The 27,686-nt window shown below is 39.8% G+C and overlaps 1 protein-coding gene across 5 annotated transcripts in view; it reads left to right on the forward strand.

Annotated features, from left to right (window-relative positions):
* The first annotated feature begins 1,501 nt into the window (after window positions 1–1,501).
* NLGN1 (neuroligin 1) overlaps window positions 1,502–27,686 on the forward strand; it is a 292,410-nt gene continuing 266,225 nt past the window's right edge. For 3 of the 5 annotated variants that reach the window (XM_041405822.1, XM_041405823.1, XM_041405824.1), the window contains exons 1-2: window positions 1,502–1,994; window positions 2,448–2,507. In XM_041405822.1, coding sequence (XP_041261756.1) covers window positions 1,502–1,994; window positions 2,448–2,507 — 553 coding nt within the window. The remainder of the gene's footprint in view (window positions 1,995–2,447; window positions 2,508–27,686) is intronic. The other 2 variants (XM_041405825.1, XM_041405826.1) reach the window with 1 other exon arrangement.

Consider the following 27,686-nt stretch of genomic DNA (forward strand, 5'->3'; position numbering starts at 1 on the left):
TAGGGAGTGTAAGATTACACTGCTATGTTGTGTATAACACTGCATCTTAAATAATAAGATATTGTAAGTCATGTTGGAAATATGTTTCACATGAATATGGAAGATATAATGATATGCACTGAGCAATTTTCAGAAGTGCTGGAACACTGCCTTGTGTGACAACCTCTGAGCTGAAGTAGTTGAAAATGGCATCTGGAATTTCAGATTATACAGTCTCTGATCCTAACTGATTATTTTTTCTAGAATATTGTTCAGTCAGCTTGTGGATATATGAAAGTTAAGACTTCTCCTGTCCTGTGGGAATGCTTTTTGTTTGTGTTATAAATTAAGGATGGTAGGAATTGAGTGCTCTCAACATGCGTTTTCATTTTTCACTGAAGTCAGTCTTTTATAAGGAATGCAGGATTGATCTGACGTAAAAATTGTGATATACAGCTCTCTCCTTAAGCTGCTTGTTCATATCCTTTTCCAAACCAGTTCTGAAAAAAACCCCAGCAACCTACAGAGGTCCAGTGGTACTGGACCTCTGTGCAAATTCAGAGTTTGCCATTCACTTCAGCAGAAGCAGACTTTGGTCCCTCATTGATGTGAATATTTCAATCTATCTGTGAATTTCATCAGCAATCAGAAAACCACATAGAGCATGGTAATTCAGGTTATTGTGAATAGGCACAGTAATTCATGTTGCATTTTAAAATGAACAAAAATGTTTGTATATATTATAAACTGCTTTTAATGAAATAAAATTCATTTGGGTCTTTAGTGCGCCTATCTTAATTTTCCCATCTTCTGCTTTAAGAAATAATTACTTCCTTGCTGATAAATCAACTTCTGCAAACAAGGTGAAAATTGATTATGAGCTGATTAAGTTAAATAAAATATTAATGTAAACACTTACATAACATAACTTGGCAGTGAATTTCATATTCTTGAAAAGGTGAATTTTAAAAATGTATTTTCTGTGAGTCCTGTTTCTCCTGAGAAGTCTCTGTAAATTCAACAAGTGACGTCACAGATAATCCAGTAATAAGTGTTTCACCTGCCATTTCATGGACCCATAAACTACTGCAGTTTAACTTACATGACTCTAGCAAATATTAATGTATGTAAATAACGTGTTAAACACCTAGTTATCACTCTGCTCATATTAGCTCTTTCATACTAATGATTTATTTTCATTTTCTCCAGGATATAGACCTGCGGCTAACTGGATTTGATTTATAAGAGGGGATTCTGCAGTAAATGGCTGCTCTCTTCATATTGCTGCTATGGAAAACAGAATTGTCAATAGGATGTAGTCTGATAAATAGTGCTGAGTGAAGATGCAGCTTCAATAAGTGTGAAATCAATGGAAGATACTTACCGCATGAAAAGCCTTTTGAGATTTTTCTGACAGGCACCTATTTAGGAAACTTGATCTGTTTCCTTCGGTCGCCCTGTTTTTACACCAGTGGATACAAATCAGATTGCTTCACTCTAGTGACACAACTAATGTGGGACCATGGCCTTTCCAAGATCCATGTGGCTGAACTGTGTATGGAGAGCGACGGTGGTCCGCCTGCTACACACGGGATTGAATGCCACTTTTGCTTTTTCTATTCTTGGATTTTTGCTTCACGCTGCAGCTGTGTCCTCCCAAAAATTGGATGATACCAACCCAGTGGTGACCACCAACTTTGGCAAGATAAGAGGGATTAAGAAGGAACTTAATAATGAAATTTTGGGGCCTGTTATTCAGTTCCTCGGGGTTCCATACGCTGCCCCTCCAACAGGGGAGCGCCGCTTTCAACCTCCTGAGCCTCCGTCTCCATGGGCAGATGTCAAAAACACCACCCAGTTTGCTCCAGTGTGTCCCCAGAACATTATAGAAGGCAGGTTGCCTGAAGTCATGCTTCCCGTGTGGTTTACTAATAACTTGGATGTAGTTTCAACCTATGTACAAGATCAGAACGAAGACTGCCTCTATTTAAATATCTATGTCCCAACTGAGGATGGTGAGTTAATAGCAGGCGAAACAGGGAGATCTTTTTATTTTCCTGTTCTACTCTCTAACAATATTAATTCACGTGTACTGGTAGCGTGCATGGCTTTCTCTGTTTGCATGCCAGCTTATTACATGTGTGCATGCTGCTTTTCTCTGTGTGTATTTGTCCTTGCTTTTTTGATTTTTATTTTTTAAAATTTCTTTCCTTCTGTCTACACTCATTTTTTTTTTCTCCCACAGCACGTGTAATTTTTAGGTCAAAGTTGGTGCCTAATTCTCATTGTCACCCACTGACTTCTGGGAAGATGCATCAACATCTTTTCCATTGCATGTGCAGGCACAAGTTGAGAATCCTCCGCACCTAATGAAGCAGGTCATATTTAAGTTAGATAGTGGTGTTGCATGCTCCTACTGTCTGTGACGGAGCTCCATGTTATTTTCTAGTCTTCTATTCATTTTTCAGTCAAAAGAATATCCAAGGAATGTGCCAGAAAACCCGGCAAGAAAATTTGTAGAAAAGGAGGTATGTATAAAGTGGACAAAAAACCAAACCAAACAAACAAACCGGGGGAGAGATTGAAATCTTGGAAAAGGAGAAGGAATAATACAGGTGAAAGAGGTTGATTGCTAGTGCTGTGAATTGTTAGGGACTGTCTTGTCCTGGTGGAGAGGTGTTTAAAGAGAGGTCTGTGTATAACAGATGAGAAGATAACTTTGGTAAAGCCGGGACTCAGTTGCACCTGAGCATCTCTGCCTGGCACTCTCTCCAGTGACAGTGCTGGCAGCTTCTCTCTTGGCCTTGAGCTCTGGGCAGTGTCTGTCGGGGGCACCAGGGGATGGGATGTTGTGTGTGGATGCAGAGGAGAGAGCTCTGTGCCCTGGGTTGGGCACTGCTGCCACTGGAGGGGCTGGCACAGCCCACAGCTCTCCCTTCCAGAACCATGGCATAATGGCTGGGAAGCAATTCAGCAATGCAGGGCTGAGACCTGCGCTGGCTTTCTCCAGGAAATTCCCTGTTTTCTTGGAACAGGGTTAACTTTTCTGAAGCGTAGATGTGAAACAGTTTTTTTTTTCGTTTACGCACTTCTAAAAGTGAGCTTTGATTTCCTTTATTCTGTGATTACAGCTCTCTTTGTCAAAGCCCAAAAACTCTTAATAGGGGTGTAAGAAACTGTTAAAATATTGTGACATGGTACATTGGGAGCTAGACTGCTTTTGGAAGCTTTGGAAACTTGGCTTCTCCCCTTTCTGTGTTAAATACTATGGAAGAGTTTGCAGATTTCTTTGTGAATATTTGCAAATTCCTCAAGCAGTTGACACGCAACAGAGAAGGTCTATTTTGGTGCTGATTCAAAGGAGGCATTTGGTGCTAGTTTTGAAGTACTAATTTTGTACTATGCACGTTTGTTTTGCATCAAATGATTTTCCTTTATTGTTTTCTTTAAAGTAATGTGTTACCTTAGAGCTGGACTACATGTGAATTAGAATGCTTTTTGGGATAAGCAAAGAGTACTGTGGACATGCACAGTAGCCTATTAGCTGTAATCCATCTCTTTTTTATCCTGTTATTAAAAAAAAATACATTTTAGAAAGCATATAGCAGAAATGTCTAGAGCTGGGCAAAATATAACTCTTTAAACGCTGCATTAGGTTTTTAAGGCAGTATCTGGGCTCTAAATGAGGGTGGCCTTGTCCCAAGGCTTTAGCTCTTACAGCTCCTAACTGCTGGTTGCAGCTAGCTGTTAATTATTAATTGTTAATTGTAGTTGCTCGATGTATGCTTTTTTGAGATGTCTAAACCCACTTTCAATGACTTAAAGCAATTTGTGTGTAAAGTGTCAGGCTTTGAGGCATCTTCTGTTTTCCGTTAGGGAATTTTTGCTCAGTACTGTAAAAGTACAATTGGTTAAGATGGGTTCCCAAAGCTGGAAATGAAGATAATCAGGGTACTGTGAGCAACGTCACTTCTTCACATATCATTCAAGTTAGAATAACTGCTGTCATTTATATGCATTCAATTAATGTGCAGTGCTGCAGCAGTTATTACGCAGTTCATCAAGCGTGTGTAATTAGCTGAGCAACTTTCACTTCCTATCACCCAGACGCTGATTCACGAAGTCATAAATAAAGATGCAGATCCCCATCATTGTTCTCAGAGAGCATCTCTCATATGAGAATTAAAAAAAAAAAAAAAAAATCAGAAAAATAGCAAAAGTCAAGGGAGGGAGAGCCCAGTAGCTGAGAAAGTCATGCTTTATTGTCCTGTGGGCCTGAAGGAGAATAAAGAGAGTTACTTGAAATTCAGTAGGTACCTTTCCACTTAGATTCATTGCAGACACAGCACCATAAAAAGCCTACCTTTTGCTGTTGACAAGTGCAGAGAGCTCCCGAATACCTTCAGCTGGGCAGCTGAGATATCTGTAGTAATGTGTGTTCTCTGAATAACTCTCACTCTACTCACCCCTGCACAACCTGAGATTTATCCTGGGCTGGGATTGCCCCCACGGCCAGGGGCAAAAGGAGTTGCAGGACTAAGTTGCAGTAGAGTCACAGCAACTGAGCAGCAACCACAGCTGGGAAATAGCATCAGTTTTGTGTTAGAAAGAAGAAAGGCCCAACACTCTCTCTTTTGCTGGATTTTTAGGTTACAGTCATAGCATCACAGTGATGAAAATTATTGGAAGGAGAAAATCTGGAAATCAGAGGCAGACTTTTACACCATCTTTTTAATTCATAAAGGGTATGTAAGATGAAAGTGACTGAAGCAGCAACCATATGCTATCCTTACATGTGGTTTAATTCCTTCTTACTACATGAAATAGATTGAATTAAATAAATAAATTAGTATTTATACTTAATTGTCAGCTGAGGGACATTACAAAATTCAAATTTTTTAAGAACAGGGAGCAATCTGATTAAAATAGATGTAGAAATGAAAGGAGTTCTATCCATGAGTCATGCTAGAGATGGTAATGAGCATTATATCCATGACCTCCTGTTGGGATTTGGATGTGCCCACAGCAGAGGCTGCAGAATGATAGGCTGAAGCCGAGTGAAAAGAAATGAAACAATTCAGCATGTTTTTTGCAAAACAAAAAGGAGGCATGTATTCCAGTTACATGACCTTCAATTTACTTATTCAAAAATAAAGAACATCTGGTTTTGTGTCTTCAGGTACATCAGAGTCAGACTGTTAAGTCTGTTTTGGGTATGCAGAAACTCATGTTTGCAAGTGCTAGTTTTGGAAAATTGGTGCAAAGGCATCTGAGTAATTCTGTGTGACTTTTTGAATCTGGTTTTTATAACTCTAAATTTTAATAGACCCTGGTTATATTATAGGTTATTCCATTTTAGTGATTGATACTAATTATATTGTCTATTCTCTGGCATTTCCTGAATTTCCTGACAAACGTTGCAGCATTTCTGGGGATTACCTGAATAGTATTCTACTGTTTGGCATTTCAGACCTCTAAATTTACCTTATAGTCAAAACACAAATATTGTACTTTTGATCCAGAATGTTTCCTTACCTCTTAGGAGGTCAAGTGCTTCCTGCTTTAACTGCATATCTGTGGTGTTTTAATACACAATAATAATTTCTTTCCACTGCAACAGTTTGCACCAGGAATTTCTTAATTTGATGACAACTACATAAAGAAAATTTGGAAAGGATCACTTATATGACCACTAAAAGAACCCCCAGGTGCTGTGTGCTCTGCACTTGGGATGACAGTGTGCTCCTTCTTAGGAACCTGTACTAAAGCTTTCATGGTACCTGAAGATGCCTCAGTGTGAAAATGTGGAGGAGTACGTGGTATATACTGAATGTCATGGAGCCAGGCAGATGCAGTTTTGGATAAATTAGTATTTGTAGGAGATTTAGGTGTAGAATAAGGAAAGAAATCACTTGATCCTTACTTTTATGTTTAGGAATTATCCGTGGCTCAGAGACCGCCCAATATCTGTGACTTCCCCGCATGTGGATTCTGTTTCTTATTCTAGTCAGGGCAGTGAATAAATTTTAAATGCGAAGACTCATGATCTGAACTACCTCATTTGAGAGTGTAGGATTAGACAGCTCTATTAATATTTATGCCTCCTAATGGGCTACTTGATTTTCAGAGCAAAGCTCCCCACACCATACTTTCTGGGTTATGGCTGTGGTTACTATGGACGCACAGGAGCAAATGTACATACACACAAATATATTCATGGAACTGAAACACAAATCACACTGCTGTAATCTCATCCTGCTTTGATCTCCCTTTGTTTTCAATAGAGAATATGTTACATCAGTTCTGTTTTGTAAGAGGCTCTGATAACCTCAGGGCTTTAAGCTTAGCAATGTGAAATATTCTTTAGAAGACTAAGCAGAAATTTCACCTGTTACCTTGTGTTTCTGTAGAGTGTTTGTTCCAGTACTCCATTTAACTACCCTAGAACTGTTTACTTATCATCAGATCTTTGAAAATAGCAATTAATAGAACTTGTGCAGTTCCTGTGGACTCCCTTAAATGAAGATCTTTCTGTAAACCCAGTTCATCTCTGAAATCAACCAGAAAAGGACAAGCTGAGACCTTTAAAATGTGTATTTCCACTGGCAAAGGTTGTCAATTGATTATCAGTACTCCTTTTTTCTAAAGATGTCATTTACAAAATAATATCAAAGTGATGGAAGAGTAGATGGTAAATTGTCAAAAATTGCTGAAATAGTCCTTTTTCTATGGCCATGTGAGTGAAAAATATGAAATCCAAGGTGTGAGCCTCCATCACTGCAGACAGAGCTCTGTCAAAATAAGTTATGTTGTCACTAGACTAAAAACATTCCTTTGCAGACCATTGCCAGGGCTCTGGGTCTCTTGAGAATGACTTCCAAACTGACAAAATATTCTTTTGTGTGTGTTTTGGGGGACATCAACCCTTTAAAAGGGTTTATATCTTCATTAGGCCACTCTGAAAATTCCTAACAAATTATTTGCCTGTAGTATATTTGTGTCAGCAGTTGCCTGAACATATTTGAACTTTCATTCCCTTCCATGCTGAGTCCTGGCTGGAGAGCTCTCATCCTTACTCCCTGTGGTATCAGCAGGCCCAAGTGTAGTCCATAATCCCTAACTCCAGTGCTACTCACCAAGACACCACAATTGTTCTATTTTTCTGTTCCTTTTTGAAGCCCTGTTTTTCATTCCTCCGCCACCACTGCAGCATTTCCTATTATACTGGTAATACATGGAAGAAGATAATGAAGCAAACATTGTCTTGTACAGACCTTTTCATCCTTTCACAATCTAAAGCTGTTAGTGTCAGTTAGCAGCACTTTTCAAAGATGTGCAGTAGGTTTATGTCATATTTGAAATAAAATGCTTAAAACTCTGATGTACTTTCTCCAGCCCTCTTTCTGGGCGAGCCAGTGCTTGACAATAGAAGACTCTGCAGACTGTATTTTAAGACTCCAGTCATCTTAAATGCCATCAGCACTGGTCACAGTCCCCTGTTAATGCCTGGTTGTTGGGGCTCTGGGCTGTTGCTGACCACACAGCCATTGTGCTGTCACTGCTTTGTTCATATACCTTGACAGTGCTTATAGCTCTAACAGGTCTTAAATTCTGATCTAATTCCATTCCTTGTCCATTATTTTACTGCTTGCTTTTCATTTTCTACATCCTCCCCCGCACAGGCTCTAAAATAGTCCTGCTACCCTGATAATGCTAAGTCGGATAAAACTGGTTTGTGCTTCTTCCCCCGGCCTTTGTTGGCTTGGACTGGTTTTACTCAGTAAACATCTGTGAGATGGTTTTCCTTCCAATCTGTTAGTTTCTAATTTATCATTAAAGCCAGAATGGATAAATCTTATAAAAAATAACTGGATAAGTGTATTTACATTTTCAGGAGGAACTTTTGAGTAACTAATATGGCTTTTGGATAACTATTATTTTATGCTTGTTTTTTCCCCCCTGTATTGTAGTATTATTCCTTTGCCCTTCTCTGTGATAATACTCTTCATCTTTTTGTTTCCTTATAATGCACATGGATGCAAACATTATTTGTATTCTTTGGAATTTTTCTTAAGCTTTAAACATGGTGCTTACATGCGTCAAACTATTCTTAAGGATCATCTCACAATGTTAATAATCTGCTTATAACTTGAATGTTGCTCCAGTATAATTCACTTTTTCTTTTCTTTCCAAATTATTTTCACTCCTAATTCTTTATCCTTCTCCATTCTTACTTACTTTATGATGTCAAATTTACATGTCTTCTCCACTTTGATATGTATGGTATTAATAATTATACTCGGAATTCAGAAATCAACTGCTTTAATGAGCTTACCATAAATGAGATTTGTTTTTGGGATATCAAACCATTTCCTTCTGTTTTAATATTAATATCTCTTATTTTACTTTCTCATGCTTGTAATAATGGGATTATCCAAAGAAGGAGCAGCACTGAACAATGCAAGGCTAAGGGAAGTGGGACAAAGCTGAATTTCAGCCATGTTGGCACCTCTATTCCAGCACAGCGCAGGGACCAGAGTGGTCTGTGGCTGCAACTGGAGCTTCCTCAGGGCTGCTCTTGCAGAAATTGCAAGAGACACAGAAATGGCATAGTCCAGGTGCTGCAGCTGATTTCCCCTTCCAGAGTTGTGCCAAAGTGTTTCGGAACCTCTCAGCAGCAGCAATATATCTTGTTGCTGATTCCTCTGCTGTGGGAATTCTGCTAATGTCCCTTAGTGCCATCAGAGCAAGAATCAATCTGGCAGAGTTTTCTGCATGCTTTTTATGAGGCTGGATTCTGCCTTTCCTATTCATACTAATAGTAAACACACACAGCAAGTTCAGTCATAGGAATGTGTTTGAGGAGAAAGGAAATTCCCTGGTTGAAGAACTGGATTGTTTTTTTTTTTTTCAGCTGATGAGGCTCTGTAAGTAGTTCCTTTATTGAAATATCATTTCCCTGGTGAGAATGCATATTCTGCTGGGTTTCTGTGTTAATGAGGGTATAGCCAGTGGGTTTGACCAAAAGGACACGTTTTGGAGGAAACCAGAGCCAGCAGGACAGTTTGTATGTTGTTTAGGCACAATTCACATCTTCCTGCCATTGGCAGTCACTTACAATTCAAGTGAGATGCTGACCTCTTCTAGAATCATTAAGTTTGGGTTGTATTAATGCCAATATATCAGGCCCTGCAGAGGTAAAGTATGGAGGTCTCTTGGTATGATTTAATATTGAAGTAGTTTTTAAATTCTGATTTTATAATCTGTTGAAAATAAAATATATAGAGAGAGAGAGAGAGAGAGAGAGAGAGAGATAATCTAGTAAGGCAGAAATGGCAGGAGAGAGGCAGCTATTTATTATTTGTATTTGTTTTCTGAAAAGCTTCCATTTGCTAAATTTCCCCTTTTTGTAAAGGCCTTCTTTAATTATTAGCTGAAAATCAGGTATTTATGTAATTACCATAATTATATCTACACATCTAGTATACTTGCAATTATTTCATTAAAAATTGTAATTATTATACAATTATAGGGGATAATGATGCCCTTGTAACATATTGCAGAAGCCCTAATTAAATGGTAGCATAAATGAGTTGGAAGAGATTTTGAAGTTTTGAATATTGTTTTATCAGAAATATCAGAAGTGAATCATCCACATTATGAACTGGCAGTAAAACCTCTGCAAAGTTATTTTGAGAAAATATTTCACAAAGCTCATGGAAAAAGATTTGTCTCTATTGCCTTTCTGTCTTTACTTTCTGTTCTCCATATTTTTACACTGAAAACTGTCTTCAGATTTTTAATGGAAAGGTGCACTGTGTAGGAAGAAGATAGCACATCTTGCTGAATGTTTCTAGAAGGCTCAGCCCAGAGCAAGCACAGTTTGTACTTAGACATGCTTTTTTTCTAAACAGAGGCAGAAACTTTTCCAACAGTTGGCTGAAGATGCTGAAAAACCTCCACTAAATACGAGGAGGTTTTTATTATTGAGATTCAGAGATCTCCTTATATATTGGATTGTCCAAATTTTGCACCTCCAGGTGTTGGGGAAAGAGGAATAAAAAATCCTCTTGTAGTACAGGTTCTTGTGATGCTCCAGGCACAGGAGATGGACTAAGCAGCATGGATACAGAAGTTCCCTGTGGAGCATCTCCCTTTCTTTCCTGCAGAGTGGGTGGGGAATAACTGGCAAGGATAACATATGCTAGAATCTACCAAAACCTCAGGATCACAGATTTCTCACCCTTTTTCATGTCAACCTTCTGTAGCATACAGATGATCTCTCTCCTCTTCCTTCAGCTAATTTTAGAAGCCATTAAAAATGGCAGTAAGACACATAGAGTTTTTCAGCTTGTTTCCTCATTCTGTGTTTCTCATCTGACGGAGGGTGTTGCTCACTGATGAGTGCACAGCCTGACCCTGTGGCACGAGGGGCAATGAGGAGCCACCCTCACCTTGCCACCCGCCTCGGCTCTGCCGGGGACAGACCCCTCTGGTGCTGGGGGAGGCTGGAGCTGAGCCCAAGCCAGCTGGGGGGCTGCCATCCCCACCTTCCCTCCCACCTACCAGCTGGGCTCCTCCTGCAGCCCTTGCTCCCAGCTTGGTCAGGGCAATGACTCATGCACAATCTCCTCACTTGCTTCAGATGCAGTCGGGCAGGTTACACAAACCTTCTGTTTGATCCACCTGATTCGCTCAGCTTGGTTCAGGAGGGGTTGCAAGGTCTGCTCTAAGGCAGGGTTTTAAACTCCCACAGAATGGTGGGAGAGAAGCTCTGGGAAGGGGGGATCCTGGACCAGCAATAATTTGCCATGCCCTGAGCTGAACACCATCCACCCATGGCCTGGAGAAGAGTTCAATTTATCCACTTTGTGTCAAGGCTCCTTGCTTAGGCTGCCATGATTTGCTCATGTTTTTGGGGTGTTTTCCTGAGGACTTGCTGCCCTTTAACCCAAAGTTTTGCACCAGTTTTCTTGCCAACCTCCCTATGGTGCTCTTGCAGGGATTGTTTTTATGTTGTGCCCACATTACTCTTCTCTCTTAATTTAATATTCTTTAGTATATTACTTTTAATGTAGTGAGCAGGCAAACAGAACAGAACCAGCTGCATGTAGCTGACCCAGTGAGAACTCATTTTCTGAGAATCCTAATTCCCAAAGCATTGGTCTTAATGAGATGGACCCAGTGGAAAGGGAATATGAAACATGCATTTGTCTACATATATATGTACATCTAACAGTCATAATCAGATCTGAGAGCTCAAAGGAAAGCTAGTACAATTTGTCTTGATTGCAAAATTGATATTGATTCATATGCTTTCGTATTTATTTTAAAGTCGCAAAAAGAAATGGACTTTTTTTAAAACAAGGACTTAATAACTGAAGGCCGTGCCTAAGATACCTGTGTGAGACAACAGAAGATTTTGCACATTTACCAATCCCAAGACTGTTTTTATTAATAAGATTTTCTGTGCTCTGTACAGTACTTTGGATCCATGAAATATTGCAGTATATGGCTGTTGGAGAGGCAGGTTTATTTAAAGAAATTTCACAAGAAATCTCGCTGTAAACCTAGATTTTAAAATCTTAATCCTTCCCTGTTTCTCTCTGATGCTAAATGCAGATGAAGTAGCTCTCCATATGAATCAATTAATAGCTGTGCTATGTGGAACAGGAGAGCGAATTAAGTGTGTTTTCTACACTTTTCAGTCATTAACTGAGCCATTGGTTAATGAAAAATAGATTACTTTTGCTTGAAACAATAACTTCTGAAACAATAAATAATTGCTATACTTAAGAGCAGAAGCACCTGCCATGTCTTTTAGATAGAGTCTCCATAGATGAGGTCTCACACAAAGGAAGAAAGAAAAGATGCATCTATTGTTTTTTCTTTAAAGCATCATGAAACCCTTGATTAACTGCAATCCTTGCCATGATGCATTTGCAGTTCAAGTACTGAAGGCACTACCTGGCCAGAATCACATTATGATCCAGGATCATGCAGAATGTGTGCTTGAGTTTTGCAGAGGCTGATGATTGCTGAGGAGGTCCTGGTGGAAGTCCCCACTCCACCCTGAATTTGGGGCAGTTGGTGCAAACCCCTCACACCCCATTCCGTGTCCATTTCGTTCTGTGCTGCTCGCATGTGACAGGGAGCATTGCCCCTTGGACTGTGAGCTGGTGACAGGCTGGTTTTGTTTCTCCTCCTGACACCTCTGAAAGATAGCTGCTGAGATGTGCTTGGGCAGGATGGGATGTTCGCCTGCAGAGGTGAGCTGGGAGACAGATGATGAGCTGGGAGCAGCAAGGAAAGGGATCTGACAGCAAAGGAGGCTCCTGATGCACATGTTGAAGCAGGTGTACACTGCCAGGCACTGTGCAAACCAAGCAGAGAAACGGGATTAAAAGGCTCTTTCCCTTTAGGCAAAATAAGGTGAAGAAGAAGGCAGTGCACAATTCCACCCTGCAGTTTATAGTGGCAGAAACTATTTTTCTCTCCAGAGTTTGCTAACATATATTAGCTGCTGTTTTTCTGCCCAGAGCTTTGACATATTCAACTACAAGCTAGTTTGGCTGAGTATCAGCACAACAAACAAGCAGCAGTCAAACAAGAGAGGAAGAAACAAATAACTTCTCAGAAATGCTCCATATACATTCCATGCTTGATATTTGCACGGTGTAAGTGGCCTGGCTGTCAGCCCTCTCTGCCCAGCCACCTGTGTTAGAGGACATAGCACAAAATAAGTTTCACCTAAGCTAGAGCAAAAGCCAGCACTTAATATTGCTCCATTGAAAATAGATAAACTCAGCAGTAAGTCAAATTTTGGCCCGTTGTTTGAATTATGAATATTCTTCTAACTGCTGTCACTTCCTTGAAGAAATAGAAAGTGGTTTCCTTGAATTTTAAGTGACTTTGGATTGAAATTCTTTGTGAGTGATTATCTGGCTCAGTGAATACTGTTGTTATCATTAGCAATTTTGGGTGTTAACCTTTTCACTGCTAAAATCTCTGAGTGCTGCCTGACATTGTCCCTGCTCTTGGGAAATAAAAAGGTTAAGAAGCTGTTGAAATGCATTCAGGAAATGTCATAATTTTCAGGCTGATGAAGGGCTAGCCTGGAAGAGAACAAAGAGCTGATAATAATAATTACATTTACTTTGTGCTTGCATAAAAGACAGTTTGAAGGAGCATGGGCCATAGACAGTAGCTCATTTTTGGTTCTGCCCCCATTAGTTATGTCACATTCCTGCTTTCCTTCTCTAACCCCAGAAATGGACTCCTTTGGTTGCAGAGGGATGATTTGGCACAAAGGCAAGTGTACCTTTCCAGTGTATCTGGACATCAGTAGCCTTTTCCCTTTCTCTCCCTCCTCCCCTGGCTACACAGCATCTGGCCCTCTCCCTCTGCTGAACTTGTGTGACTCTATTTCAAGTATAGATTTAGTTATTAAATCTGGAGATAAAGTATGGATCTGTTCCAGTAATCAGATACTACAGTGATTAGAGCCATAGAAGTACTCAGAGAGATCAATTAGATTAAATTATCAAATCATTATAAGCAAACTCTTAAAGACAAAGCAATAGAAAGTAATTTTGTGTCACTATTTCTTTGGAGAATATTTATATTCCCTTATTGTTTGTTTGCATCTGTTTTCTTTGTGTGTGTTAAAATCACAGTGGCATCAAACCTCTTGCTCAGAGCTGGGCTGGAGGACAGAACGAACCAATTCTGTAATAAAGCTCTCTCTATGATACTGGTCATAGGCTAAAACACATTATTGCTTGTACTCTGGGTGAAAAAATACATGCACATGGTAATGTTCCTTTATAAAGCAATTGGGCAGTTTCTTGGGGGAGCTCATTTCAGATCCCTGGGGTTAGGCAGAAAGCATTCTGTTCTCTCACCAGCCTTTTATCTCTCTCATCCCATTCTGTATTTATTATTTTGACTGTGTAATCTTATTTTGAATACTTTTATTGCATAAACCCAGTGTTATGAACCAATGCCGGCTAATTCAGATAAAGGTTTGTGATTCATTCTTTAGTAGCTAGTTTTCTGGGCTCCTCTGAATATGGTTTTCTAGTGTATAATAGCCATTTGTGTCACTTCTGAGCCTTGAAGTTGTGTTTTCTGCAGTCTGCAGTGTCATCTTCTTAGCATGTATATATATAAGCTTTTCTTTATTAATCTATATTTTAGTAACTACTCCAGCTAATGCTGATATACTGCTTTCATGAGAGAATTGGCAGAATAGTATACATCAAAGGCAACAATTAGTGTATTTTCATTTGACTTGTTCAGCCTATTAGGTTGTTAAATTTTGCATAGAAAATCATTAGCATGTTTAATTTGGGAAGGAAGCTCTTGGAAGGGGAGTTGTGGATGTAAATCAATGGGTGAGGAGGCTTTCGTTAAACAGCAGCTACAACTCTGAAATGTCATGAAATATTTCCCATGTTATTAACTGTAAATGCAAAGAGATGAAAAAAACTGCAGGATTATCACTGGCTTAGGAGTTAACAAAGAAGCTTCTGATGGTTCTGTCTAATATTAAAATCTGGAACAGATTGTATCACATCCTTTTCTCACTGAATACTGCCATAAAAGTACAGGTCTGGAATTTCAAAATACCTGCTCTTTTCTCAGTGAAGGTGAAGGACATCTGAATCAGGCTTGACGTGATGTAGCTCCTCTGTTTTGTTTTTTTTTTCCTTCCCTAAAACCAGCTGAAGAACTGTTGCATTGGAAATCATGTTGCAGCTGTTAATGAATGTTTTTTACAGCTCCAGAATTAGCTGAACTTGAAGAAGTGACAGAAAAAACTATGAAGTGCCTTTCCCCCCATCTCTTCTGGGAATTTGGCAATTCAGAAACTGTTGTCTGGTGTTAAATAAATTCAAAAAGGTTTGGATCTTGACCAATTAAAGTCAAAGAAGAAAGGTCAGAAATCAATGCCAAAATAGAATTGAATATTCTCTCAGACAGCAGCTAATCAGTGCTTTTGTGTGGCCTGCTGTGCCAATATCTATTCAGAGGCTGGTCATTATGCCTCTGTTCTAGGAGAGTAATAATTTTGGAATCTTCACTGCCCTAAAATCAAGCAATTTACTGCCCTTTTTTTCCCCCTATGTTTTTGTGATGTTTTGCCTGATAAACATTCAGTACTAGACAAAGTGGCTTCTGTTTTTGTCCCTGCACCATTCAGGTTCAAATTTCTTTAAGTGCAGTTACTATTATTCTTTGGTGCCAAAGTACTTGATTGCCTTCATAAGCCAGGAAATTTAGCACCAAAACTGACATAAGCATCAGGATTATGTTTTGATTATTTGGAAGACCAAAAAATCCATTGTGCTCCAGTGGAAAGCACCTGGACCCATGTGCACTCAGTGGGTAAAGTCATGGCTACACAAAAGTCAGCCTTGAAATTCAAATGAAGTATTACAAGATCAGGCCCAAATTCCTGTTTTAAAAACATGGACGGACACATAAGCTTGGAGACAAATGCAGGGAATTTGAATGTTTGGTAGATTTTGAAAAATTTGCCTGAGATATATGAATATCTTTTTACTTTGTTGCTTTTTTCTCCATTCTAATTTTCTTGATATGATTTCACATCTGTCTCATATCACAGCTTCTCCTATAACAACAAATCTCTTTTATCTTTTTTCTGTATTGTTTTTTTTTTTTTCCTGTTTCTTGCTCTCATAGTCTTCATGTGTCTTATTTGTATTTATTCCATGGTTTCACCTACTTTTTTTTTAATTTTAGGAGTGTTTGCTGCTTCTTTAGGACTGCAAAATCATGAGCTAATATTTGCCATTATACTCTTTATTTTTTTCCCCCTTTCCACTGAAGATGGAAAAATTAGTGTAAATAATGGACTTCTGCAAAGTCAAACACACAGAGGGAGGAAGAGAATATCATTGTAGAGCTGCAATGAAAACATGCCATTCTTTATATTGCAGTTGATTTTTTGGGGTTGGGCTGTTTTTGATGCTCCTGGGTCACTTTTATGATTCATGTAGTTGAAGCAATGCTTCTTTTCTTTAATTCCTGCACGAGTTAATCTCACTTTTTCCTAAGTGCAAGTGTTTGTCAGCCAGTTACCCCCCATAGGGGTGTGAGTCAAGTCTAATCTTATCCCATGAAATATTTGCTACCTCCCACTTGTCTTGCTGCCTTACAGCCTCCAAATAGGGAAAAAAGAAAGGGCTGCTGCAGCTTTCATTAATTATTTAAGCCCTGTTATCAAACATTCCTAGAGTGCCATAAATTTACAGGCTTTAGTACAAACTTGGAGAAAACAAGTTCCCCGCTCTGGAGAATTTACAGTGAAGAAAAGACAAGAGAGGTGAAGATGTAAAGGCAGTGGATGTGGTGAAGTAGTGCAGAACAGGGGAGTTTTGATAAGAAGGGATTGCCACAATCCACGGTGTGAGGGAGAGGGAGAGCAGGAGCGCCGGGTGCGTGCGCTGAGTGCCCGAAGAGGAGAAGGCAGCAGCAGAAAAAGCCAGTAACAAATAACACACAGGGATTACAAGGAAAGCAAAAGGATTGACCTGATTTGTGTGTTTACCACTCAGCATCTTAGCAGTGCTCTTTCAGCTCCTGGCTGTAATCGTTGGGCTCAACGGGAGGCAGAGGAGGCTTGGGATGGAGACTGATGTGGTCGAGCGGGTCTCTGTCCCCACTGTGGGGAGCTCATGTGTGAGCTGAGTAATGACTCCAAAAAGACACATGAACAGTGGGAAATGGCCCCTTCAGGGGGATTAGTGACACACCAGCCCCCAGCACAGCGCTGCCTTTGGGCCACTGCAGTTGTGCCCCTCAAAGAGGCAAAGAGCAGCATCAGCTGCCCACCAAAGCTGGGTTTTAAACTCAGCCTGTATCCTCACGTAGAACCAGCGCAATTTTCTATGTTTTTCTAACATGGTTTTATTTTTAGATGCATGAACACAAAGAGTACAAGTGCATCTAAAAAACACAGGGTAACCAGAGGTGAACAGGCAACACTCAGCTCACAGAAACCCACAGATGCTGATGATATTTCCCAGGGACTTGGTTATGTTCCTAAGTCTTGTGTGGCAGTGTTCATTGTGTGGCAGTCTGCCGTTGCCCCACATGGTGCAACTGCTGCTATGGAGATCCCTTGAAATAATGAAATATTAAAAGGTGTAATCTATGATGGAACTATCAGGCACCACATGAAAAAAAAAGTGTTCAACTGCACTAGGAAAAAAACCAATGTATTGGGTGCCATACAGTCACATCTTGTTCTGCTCAGTGCAAAGGGCTGACCAAATGGTTGGGAACTGCTCCTTTTCTGATAAAATGCTGTTTATTGCACTGAAATGCTGCAGAGTATATTCAGATACTCAATCCATGTGTGTTTAGGGCCCTCACTTAGGCATGTTCCTATGGAGAACAGTTGTGGAACCTGGGGTTTATCCAGGGATAGCTGAAGGCAGGCGTTGATTTACAGCCTTGCCTGGTGGAAGCATTGCTGTTCACTGTTATAGGAGCAGGATTTGTCCCACAGTTTGCTGAAAATGGAAGGATCACTCCTGGGGTCCACAAAAGTGGTTTAAAGTGGTTGTAAAATGTCTAAGTTTGGCTATAACGTTACTATAAAATAGGCAATATATTCAGATACTCAATCCAATCCATATGTGTTTAGGGCCCTCACTTAGGCATGTTCCTATGGAGAACAGTTGTGGAACCTGGGGTTTATCCAGGGATAGCTGAAGGCAGGTGTTGATTTACAGCCTTGCCTGGTGGAAGCATTGCTGTTCACTGTTATAGGAGCAGGATTTGTCCCACAGTTTGCTGAAAATGGAAGGATCACTCCTGGGGTCCACAAAAGTGGTTTAAAGTGGTTGTAAAATGTCTAAGTTTGGCTATAACGTTACTATAAAATAGGCATAATTGTAGTCACTGCATGAATTCTGAGCAAAACAAAGACGTGTATGGTCATGTATTTTCATCCTTAGCTAAAAAGAGTTTTCTGTTGGCCTCTACTTATAGCTGCATTTATTTGCTTATTTACTGTAACTTTTTTTGTCACAAGCCTCCATTTAGGAGGGAATACTTTTAGGTAGAAGAAAAAGATATATACATCTAAGCCTGTGAACAAAAATATCAGCCAAAAGCTCTACATGGGAATGAATACATAATCACCAACTTGTACTTGTCTGTTATAACAAAATAGCATTAAAGAGTGTAATGTAAGTTGCAGTTACTTCCCTGCCAGGGCAGCAATCCTCTTGAGGCTGTCATCTATTGCAACTTGAGCAATTGCTAATTGCTTTTATGAAAGCACCAGCTTCAATTATATTTTTAGTGTGTCACCTGTACAGCTTTATATTTGCATCTATTTAGAAAGGTGTTCATGCAAAGCTGAAAAAATTAGGAAGTGATCCTGCAAACCTGAGGTTCAGGTTGGAACTGTGACATTAAATATGCTGAAGGCACAGAACAAACCTGGCGTGCTGACCACACCACCTGCATGGAAAAGTGGGGAAAATGCAGTGTTTTGCTGACTGCTCACACCTCCTCAGGTGTGCACCTGGCTCCACTGAAATGCTGCCCCACCCTCATGTCCCTGACAAGTGGCTGATGAAAGTGGAAAGGGTCTTAACACACCTGGGGGTCGCAGAATCATGGAATGATTTGGGTGGGAAGCGACCTTTGAGATCACCAAGTTTCCCTCGCCATGGGCAGGGACAACTTCCACAGTCCCAGGTTGCTCCAAGTCTTGTCCAGCCTGACCTTGGACATTTCCAGGGATCCAGAGGCATCCACAGCTTCTCTGAGTAACCTGTGCCAGGGCCTAACTGTAAAAAAACTTCTTCCTTAAATCTGACTTAAATCTTCACCTTGAGCTTTGCAACACTTCAGATTTGGACCCAGACTGTCTGGCTTGAGCCAATGCCTCCTTCAAAGAAGAGATAATTAAAATGGCTTTTATGTCTTTCTCAGAGTCATCATGTCATTTGTTCTGGCAGCAGATGCAACTAAATTGCTGCATTTACTTTAATTTTTCTAAGTAATCTTAACAGCCCCGGAATTTTTTAAAGGGAACGGTTTAGAGTGTGTGGCACACATCGACAACTGCACTAATGCCAGTGTTTCTAGGAGCATGCCTTTAAAATATCCATACTCATTTTATGGTCTGTAGTAGGCAGCCTTGATCTGCTTTATCATTTTGCTCTCTTTTAGTGAATCAGAGTAATTCCTCACAGTAATAAAACAGAGACCTGAATTAGCAAAAATCTGATCCGTAAGTGACCTTATCTTGCTGCCAGTCTGATGTAATCCAGACCCTGATGTGATCCAGCCCTCCTGTCATGTTAGTAGTGAAAAAGTGTTCTCTCTCGTGGAGTAAGGAACTAAGATTTCTTAATATATATATAAAAAACCAAAACAAAAATCAAAAAGCCACACACACACACACACACACACACAAAACCAACCAACAAACCAACCAAATCAAAACCCAACAAAACAACAAAAAAAAAAAAAGAAAAAAAACAAACCAAAAACAAACAAACAAACAAAAAACCCAAAACAACAACAACAACAACAAAAAAAAAAAAAAACCAAAAACAAACCAAAAAACCAAAACTTTCAGACAATTATCATATTGGAAATATGTTCTATTGGTTTCCACAATCAAAATTACTTAATTTTTTAAATTTAATGTTATTACTGATATACTACTGATATATTGTTATACTATACTGATATACTAATATACTCTGTATCCTTGGATATATCTGTGTCTTTGTAAGTGGGAAAATTCTGCTCCAAGTGCAGCAGAGAAGCTGAAAATACTGGTACCAGTTCAGGAGGCAGATGTAAGTTTTATGTCTCTCTATTTATTTATTTATTTTTTTTTTTTGCTAAGCAGGGAGAAAGAAATTGTGTTATATATTTTTAACTATTGAGATTAAATAATTATAAGACAGCCTTGTAGTAACCTTCTGATTACTTTGTGCCTGAGAGTTAGCCTTGTAGTAGCTGAAATCATTGGTGAAATGATGATACAGAAAATACATGTTGTTAATTAAAGAACCATTTTTAAATGAAATTAAGATGAATTTTTAGGCTTTGTAAATCAAAACAAACTAAAAATAAGAAGCAAGACTACATTTTCATGGATTTTCAATCCTATTAATATTTATTAAGCTTCAATTCTTTGGGTTTCTGTGTCTCAGTCTGTCATGAAATAACACAGGCTTGTCTGAGACAAAAATTAGCTTGGACCCAACTGAAATCAAAGTGAACCTATTTATTTTCCTTCCTCAGACTGACAGTACTGCATGAAGCAGAAAAGCCAGAAAAACATAATAATTAGACTTGAAAAGTCCTTGCTACTTTATACATCATGGATAGTTTTGGGAATAAAGATGTGCAAAGTTCTTAAAAACAGAAAGTAAGATGAAAAGCCCTATTTAATCTTGTATTGCTATTAAAATTTAAAGGCAATGTAACATTGAGGATCACTATCCAGCCTTCCAAAGAGCTGTTGCCATGTTGTGTCAGTCTTCTTGTCCACATCCTCTGTACTGTTCTGAACAGTAACTTATGGAACTCCAGATTTTCCAGGGAAAACAAAAAAAAATCCTCACCTTTGTGTAGCAATTGCATGAAAGGCATAAGTGGTGGTGGTTTACCAGCAGTGGGGCAAACAAGTATTTTATATCCACGCAAAGGCACTCTCTATTGACTGATTTGATTTATAGATCACTATACATGTGTCTTTTAGTGGTTTTATTACAATAATTTGAGATGTGCTGGGCGAAGTACCTAATAGAAATATTCAATAGTAATTATATATATTATTTGAGAAAAAGAGAAAAAAGGGACCATTGTTTTCTTTATCTGTGTAATCACTGTTAAAAGGTGTGGAAATCTAATCTTCTGCTTATTTTGCACAAAGGAGAATATTTGATTTAGGTAGTCACAAAGCCTTTAGGGGTCAGGAAAAAATACCTCCCTTATCTACACTGGAGTCCTACCTTTAAGTAAGAAAATAGGGTTTAGTAGTCTAAGACATTTTGTTGTTCTTAGTAGTCTTCCTTTCAGATATTAAATTTGACTCTCTGCCTCTCAGCTGATAAAATCCCTCTTTTTCTTACTGTAAACCCCATTTCTAATGTGAAAAACAACAAGAGGAGCTTGTGAACTTTGAAACAGTTTTGAATACAAAAGCAAACTTTTTCATATATAAAAGAGTGGGGAATGGGCATAGGCTCTTTGTTTCTTTTCTTTTCCCCTGCAGATCGTATTTGAAATTACTCTGCCTAGTCATATTTCTTCTTAGACTGAAAATTTTGGTCATAAATCAGAAATAACGTTGGGGCAGAAATAGTGCAAAAAACCAGTTGTCATTTAAAGCAGAAAATGCAAGAGTAGCCTGAGCACAGGCAGCAGCAAAGTGTGGTGCAAAGCTGAGGACTGGGGTGGGAAGCAGCTTCCTTCTTTGAACAATAACCATAAATGTTTGTGCTTCTGAAACAATTAAAAGTTTGTGGTACGCAACAGCCATGGAACATACTGTGTCAATACTTAGAGCTGTATTTTTTTTAAACCCTTGAAAAAAAAAAAAAAAAACCCAAACAAACCCAACACCTTAAATCCCAGGATGCTTTGTGGGGTGGTTTTCACTCCTGGCAGATCCAGGAACGCCTCATCCCAGGTCAGCACCTTGTGCCAGCTGGTTCCACGTGGTGTCCACAGCTCCTGTGATGGCACTCAGCTTCTCCCCACGATTACTACAGGTACTGACAGCAGGGATTCCTGTAGCAGCCTGGCTTTACCCATTTCCTTCTTTTTCTTATTTTTTCCTTAAGTCTGTTTTGAGCAATTAAAACCGACCAATGTGGCTGGATTTTGTGGGCACAGCTCGGTGGAGACCTTGGAGCTGTTTGCTGAGAGAAGGCAGATCTGCGCTATTTTGCCTTGCCAAGAAATTGGAGCTGTTTTTTGGAGGATCCAGGTTCCCCCATGCTCCAAAGCAAGATGTAGATGGGAGCATGTAATTATGTGACTGCAGATTGTTTCATAAGGCATTTGCATAAGGAGCCAAATTAGATCAGTTTAACTTAATTCTGGTGTTTCCTAACCTCCCGGTCTTTGACTCAGCAACCTTAATGTTATTTTAATGTAGATTCTGGAGATTAATACAGACAAAGAGTCCCTGTAGGTCCTAGAAATCTGATAAGCACATGGAAAATCTAACAGGAGATATTTCTGAGAGAGAAAAGGAAAATGCTTGTTCACATGGAAATGGTGGCTTTCAGAAAAACTGCTGTCAACCACTGCAAAAAGAGAGTGAAATCTTCATCTCTTTGAAATCAAGGGGATTTACTTGAGAGTTTATGTGATTAGCACAGAGAAGATATCTGCTGTAGTAGGACCAGAAGGATTTTTATAAAAGACCTTAAAAGTGATACAGTAAACTATTAAATTCTGTAGATTTCTTAGTAGTGTTGGTAGAATCCCATCATGCTTCTCACTACAGCAACTCAGTTTTTAAATATGCTCATTTGCATTATTTATATTCTAAAGGCACATTCTAGACTGTTTCCTTCAAAAAAATCCAGCATTCTTGTGTGTTAGTTGGTGCCTGAATGGTTCTTCATGTTCATTTAAATTCTGGGTGGTGTACTGGTGGGGGAACTCTATAATTTCCTTGCAGATTATATTAACATTGGATTAAGAAAGCCACAATAAGAATTATCTACTTGATCTTCCACAATTAAGCATTAGTCTGCTGTAAAACTTTAAAGTATCAGACAGTACAGCAGTCCAAGTTTTAATTAGCATTGTAGCTAATGCATGTGTTGGTACTCACATGACATAAACATGCCAAGGGCCATAATACCTGTATTATTTTAATGCTTGTGGGGTTTTATTGTGATGTTAATTACAAATCAGGATGACAAGAGTATGCAGATGTTATTCATATTAATCAAAGGAAACTACACTAAAAATTTTTTCCTCCCTTATGAGAATAGAAAAGTGGAAACTAGTTGCTGTTTTTTGAGATTGTAGGGAAAAAATATTCAGCTGCTTTGCCTCTTTCCAAAAGTTTTGACTTCAACTTTGTAAGGTATTTTTAGCAATCACAAAATCTTAGAAATACAAAAGCTGAAATTTCCATGTAGCTTTGGCTTCAGGAGGCTTGAAAAATTACATGAAATATGGTAAGGGCTGTGATTTACAAACAAATATGTCTGGAGCATTAGTGTGACAGTGATAATCTGTCACTGCAAGGGTACAGCCTGCACTTCTCCCCAGCCCATGATGGCCCTTGGGTGTCTTCCAGCTTTTGGAATGGCACAGAAGGGAAAGTGCATACACTTTTCTCCCGGAGATTTTTAAATGGATCATTGCATTTTCAGGAGTCTCTGGCCTGGAGCAGGGAGACCCCTGTTAAAGGGAGCTGTGACTGTGTGAGTCCACGTGTGGACAGGTTTATGGCAGTGAATACTTCTCTCTCAACTTAGCCAGAACCAATTGCTCATATTGCAGATTCTATTAGGCAGGAATCCCCTTATGGTTGTAAAATCTCCATTTCTTCCTCCTCTCACTCCCTTTCTTTCCTTCCTCTCAGCAAAAAGCACATCCTACCAGCAGAACTAGCAGTGTGACTTCAACTGCAGAACTACATGAGAGAGAAAGGAGGTTAAAAGCCTTTAAAACATATGGCAAGCTTGGGCTTAATAGGAAGTAGGTGGCAATCTCCACAGGGATGCAGCATGGTTTTTTGAAGCATTTGTTTCCTACATACCTTTTTATGATTTTTTCAGCACAGGCAGGCAGTAAGGGTGTGTAACTAGAGTATAGACTGCCGAGTAATAGGCACCTTCTGCAAATGTGACAGTGATGAATTTGATGAAAGAGGAAGTGGCAACCAAAACAAAGACAAAAAAAGTTCTGGAAGGACTATGCAGAAATTAAATGAAGGTGCCATTTAGGGTATTGCTGTAGAGCCTGCTGATACTGTTTACCTCCCTGCTGAGGTAGAAATCTTTCTCTGCTAAAAGCCTTCATAGAGCACTGAGGATATGCCCGTGCAGCAGTGTATTACAGGACACACATCTGAGAGGAAAACTGTTAAAGCCCTCTCATAGTTTTATTGAATTATTGCTGCCCTGAGAAAAAATACACTTTAAGAGAACCCCAGCTGTTAAACTCAGTGCTTTTGGAGTGACTGTGTTTACTTCAGCGTGGCATTTAAACTCAGTTTATCCCGAAATCAAACAGCAAAAGCTACAGCACTGGATGCAAGAAAAAGATTTACAGATGTGGGTCAGTTTTCCTGCACGAGCTGGCTTTGAGGGCACTTTCTTCAGTGCAGAGAGAGCAGCTGTGGCTGACCCTGCTAGTGCCTGGACTGAGGGAGAAGCAGGGGGGCTCCACAGTGGTTCCAGTTCCCACCCTGCATGGCCACAGTGGGTTTCAGGGAGGATGCTGAGCTCTCCAGGGCTGGCAGAGCACCAGGGGACACTGGGCTCAGGCCAAATGACAGGTTAGAGATGGCTGAGTAGCTTGTTTACATCTCTTGCCTCCCTCCTGCTTCCCCTCCCTTCCCGTTCCCTTTCTCTCTGAAATGCCTCTTATTGGTGCCGAGGCAGGATCAGGGAGCCTGGAGCATCCTGTGGCAGTTCACAGAGCACTATGGCAATTAGTTCTTCTTTCATTATACAGAAATTAAGGGCTCCCATTTCTCTACACTCTGTCCATATACAGTGTCTGTTTCTCTGGATTAAAAAAGGCAGAAAATGGAATGTGTTCCTGTAAAAAAGTAGGTAGAAATTTCCACCATTGTCTGGAAGCCGTCACAATATTGTGACTGCCGTGGCAGGTGAATAATGAGCCACTATGCTGGGCTTCCAGCTAAATGGGGCTTTGTCCTGGCTATGCTGCAAAGGCATCCAGAAGAATGCAGAGCAGTTTTCCAGTATACAATGAATCACTCAGTGAGGCCAAATGACACTCTCGGAGCACTCGTCCCAGATATTACAGCTGTTGAAGGAAGCTGCTTATGAAACAAGGGTAGGCTCAGTGGCTCTGTGACCTTACAGTTCCTGTGCTGTAGGAAATAGTTGGGGTAACTCTCTGCAGGAATAGAGTTGCTTTTAAACCCGTAAAGCTCTGCAAATGGAATTACTGGAGTGTTAGAAAGATGTTATGTTGGAACCCGACCTGGCAGGATGCACTCTGAAAACACTGTAGTAGCCATTTTTATCAACTGCACAAGGTTCAGGAGAGAGAGGGCAATTTAATGCAGCAACCTGGCAAAACCAAAGGAAGATCTACCAGGAAATGGGAGATTTGTCTCACCTCTGCCAGGATACCTCTTGCAGCTGTAACACAGAGGGAGCTGTGGCAGTATTTAGACACATAAGTGGGAATTTGGGGCATTTTACAGAAAGTTTAAATGGTACAGACCTAAAATAATCTCTTGGCCGGGTTTACAGTGTGGAAGGGCTCTAGGTGTTGTTTCTGTGGCTGCTGTACTACAGTGAAATGCTGTAATGTAGCTATTATCCCTGGTTTTGCTGCTCCCATGGTCACTCACTTAAGCTGTATTTCCTATTGCCCTGTATAAGCTCTTGAAATGGTCCGTGAGCAGCAAGTCACTCGCATGCATTAGAGCAATGGGACTATATTATTTATGGGTTATACTTGCCTTCAATTTCTGTCCATTCTATTCCTTGAAAATTTCATGTGTTTCAAAAGTAAGTACAGGCATAGGTAACACTCTGTTCCAGATAGATTTGGGGAAAAAGAGTTCAGTATGACCATTTTCCATGCGGCATCCATTTCTTTAGTTCATGGATAATCAGTTTGTTAGTGTTTATGATCTACATTGTTAAACTTCAGTTCCATTCTAATGAATATCTGCTAAGAGAGATTGTGCACAGTGATTCACAATATTTATGTACCTGCATAAATCAGAAAACAGGAGACTGAACTATCCAGGGAGTTATATTTGTCCACAGCCTTTTTCATGAAGAAATACTTACCTGTGAAGCAATGAGAATATATCATTCCTATGTAGACACTTAGGGTGAAAAAAACAAAATTAATGGTATAACCCAAAATTAATGGTCATTGGTTAGGTCTGTGCTAATCACATATGAGCAGTTTCTGATAATTAGAAATTATTGTCTATGTCAGTAGCTGAGTGAGGTCTTGCACTTTCTTTCTGCCCTTGGGATTTATACACAGTGCACGCAGCAATCATTTTCCTTGCCTGTGTTTTGCTTGTTGTCTGTCACAGAACAGTTTAATTTCCCTTTTACTCCTCCTACTTAAGACACAATTTTTCTGCAATCCTGGGGCCAGATCATGATAAATCACACATGTACTCGCAAACAAAAACAAAGATCACGGTGGTATCAGCTGTGAAAAATGCACCTGTGTTCCCAAACTATGGTGTGCTCCTTTCTCTGGTGTGTAAATCTGTGCCATTTACTGGCCTCTGACTGCGTGAGCTGCACAAAATGAAGCTGCTCATGGTGTTCATTAGGGAAAGGAAAGGGATGCTTGGGGTACCCACTGTCACCCTCTGCAGATTTGGGCTGTGCTGCCCACCTGGATGCTCTCCAGAGGGACACAGATCTCCCTCAGGCCCTGTGTGCCCTGCCAGTCCCTGCAGTCCTGGACACCCTGCAGTGCCTAACAAGGTGTGAGATGTTCCTGTTTCAGGTCCTGATCCATCACAGGATCCCTGTTCCTTGAGCTCTGGGCTGTGGCACTGGACTTTTCAATCATTCCACCCTCAGAGCAGTGACACAGAGTAAGAAGCAATGTGAAACTGGGAGAATTTTTCCTTCTGTGTCTTGGTCCCCTCCTGTGCAGCAATCAGGAGCCTTTGGAGGCATTTCAGGTTGACTCTGCTGCTCTTTTAGCTCTGTATTGGAATAGCTTCATTACAGTCAATGGAACTATTCCATTGAGTAGCTTATTCAGTGAGGTGAGAAAGAAGCTCATAATGTGGCCATAATAAAAGGCTCAATTTTGTCTTCTTTAAATGCACAAAATTCCATTGTCTTCAGCTTAAAAGGAAACAGGGATATCAGGCCTAATGCTGTCTGTCTAAATGTAATTCTACCTGATACCTCTGACCTTTATTTTTAGAACAATGCTGCTTTTCAAGGAAAGTGCAGAAATATAGGAGCATTTTTCTATTTATATAGGGGAAAAGTGAAATCACTGCTTTTGTCTGTGTGCGGGAGCATGACAATGTGCCTGCCAAACTCTATGTGTAGTTTGGCCTTCAAACTAGACAGCAGAGCCTTAAATGAACAAAAGACACAAAAAAAACCTTATTTGAAGAGTAGCAGGAGGATGTCAGAGACTGGAATTATGTTTAAGGATATCAGACTCTTTTTTAAAATGTGTCTTTTAAGTCGTATTTGAAAAGATTCAGACGGGACAGAGTTAAATCTTGGACCAAAACGAATAAGGTCATCTGTAATTTTTTTATATTACAGAAGGCATGGTGTGTACTGTTACAGGTATTAGCAATGTCCAAGAATTGGTGCTGGAAAAGCTGCAAGTTTCACTTTGGCGAGGATAAAGCAGCAGTTCAGCGCTGTTGTTCTCTGATGTTTAATATTTTTTTTTCGCGTTTAGTTGAGTATGAGGATAAGCTTGATGCACAGGGACTGCAATGAGGAAACAAAACA

This window comes from Onychostruthus taczanowskii, unplaced genomic scaffold, assembly GCF_017590055.1.
Source record: "Onychostruthus taczanowskii isolate IOZ18803 unplaced genomic scaffold, ASM1759005v1 scaffold24, whole genome shotgun sequence".
Lineage (NCBI taxonomy): Eukaryota > Metazoa > Chordata > Aves > Passeriformes > Passeridae > Onychostruthus > Onychostruthus taczanowskii.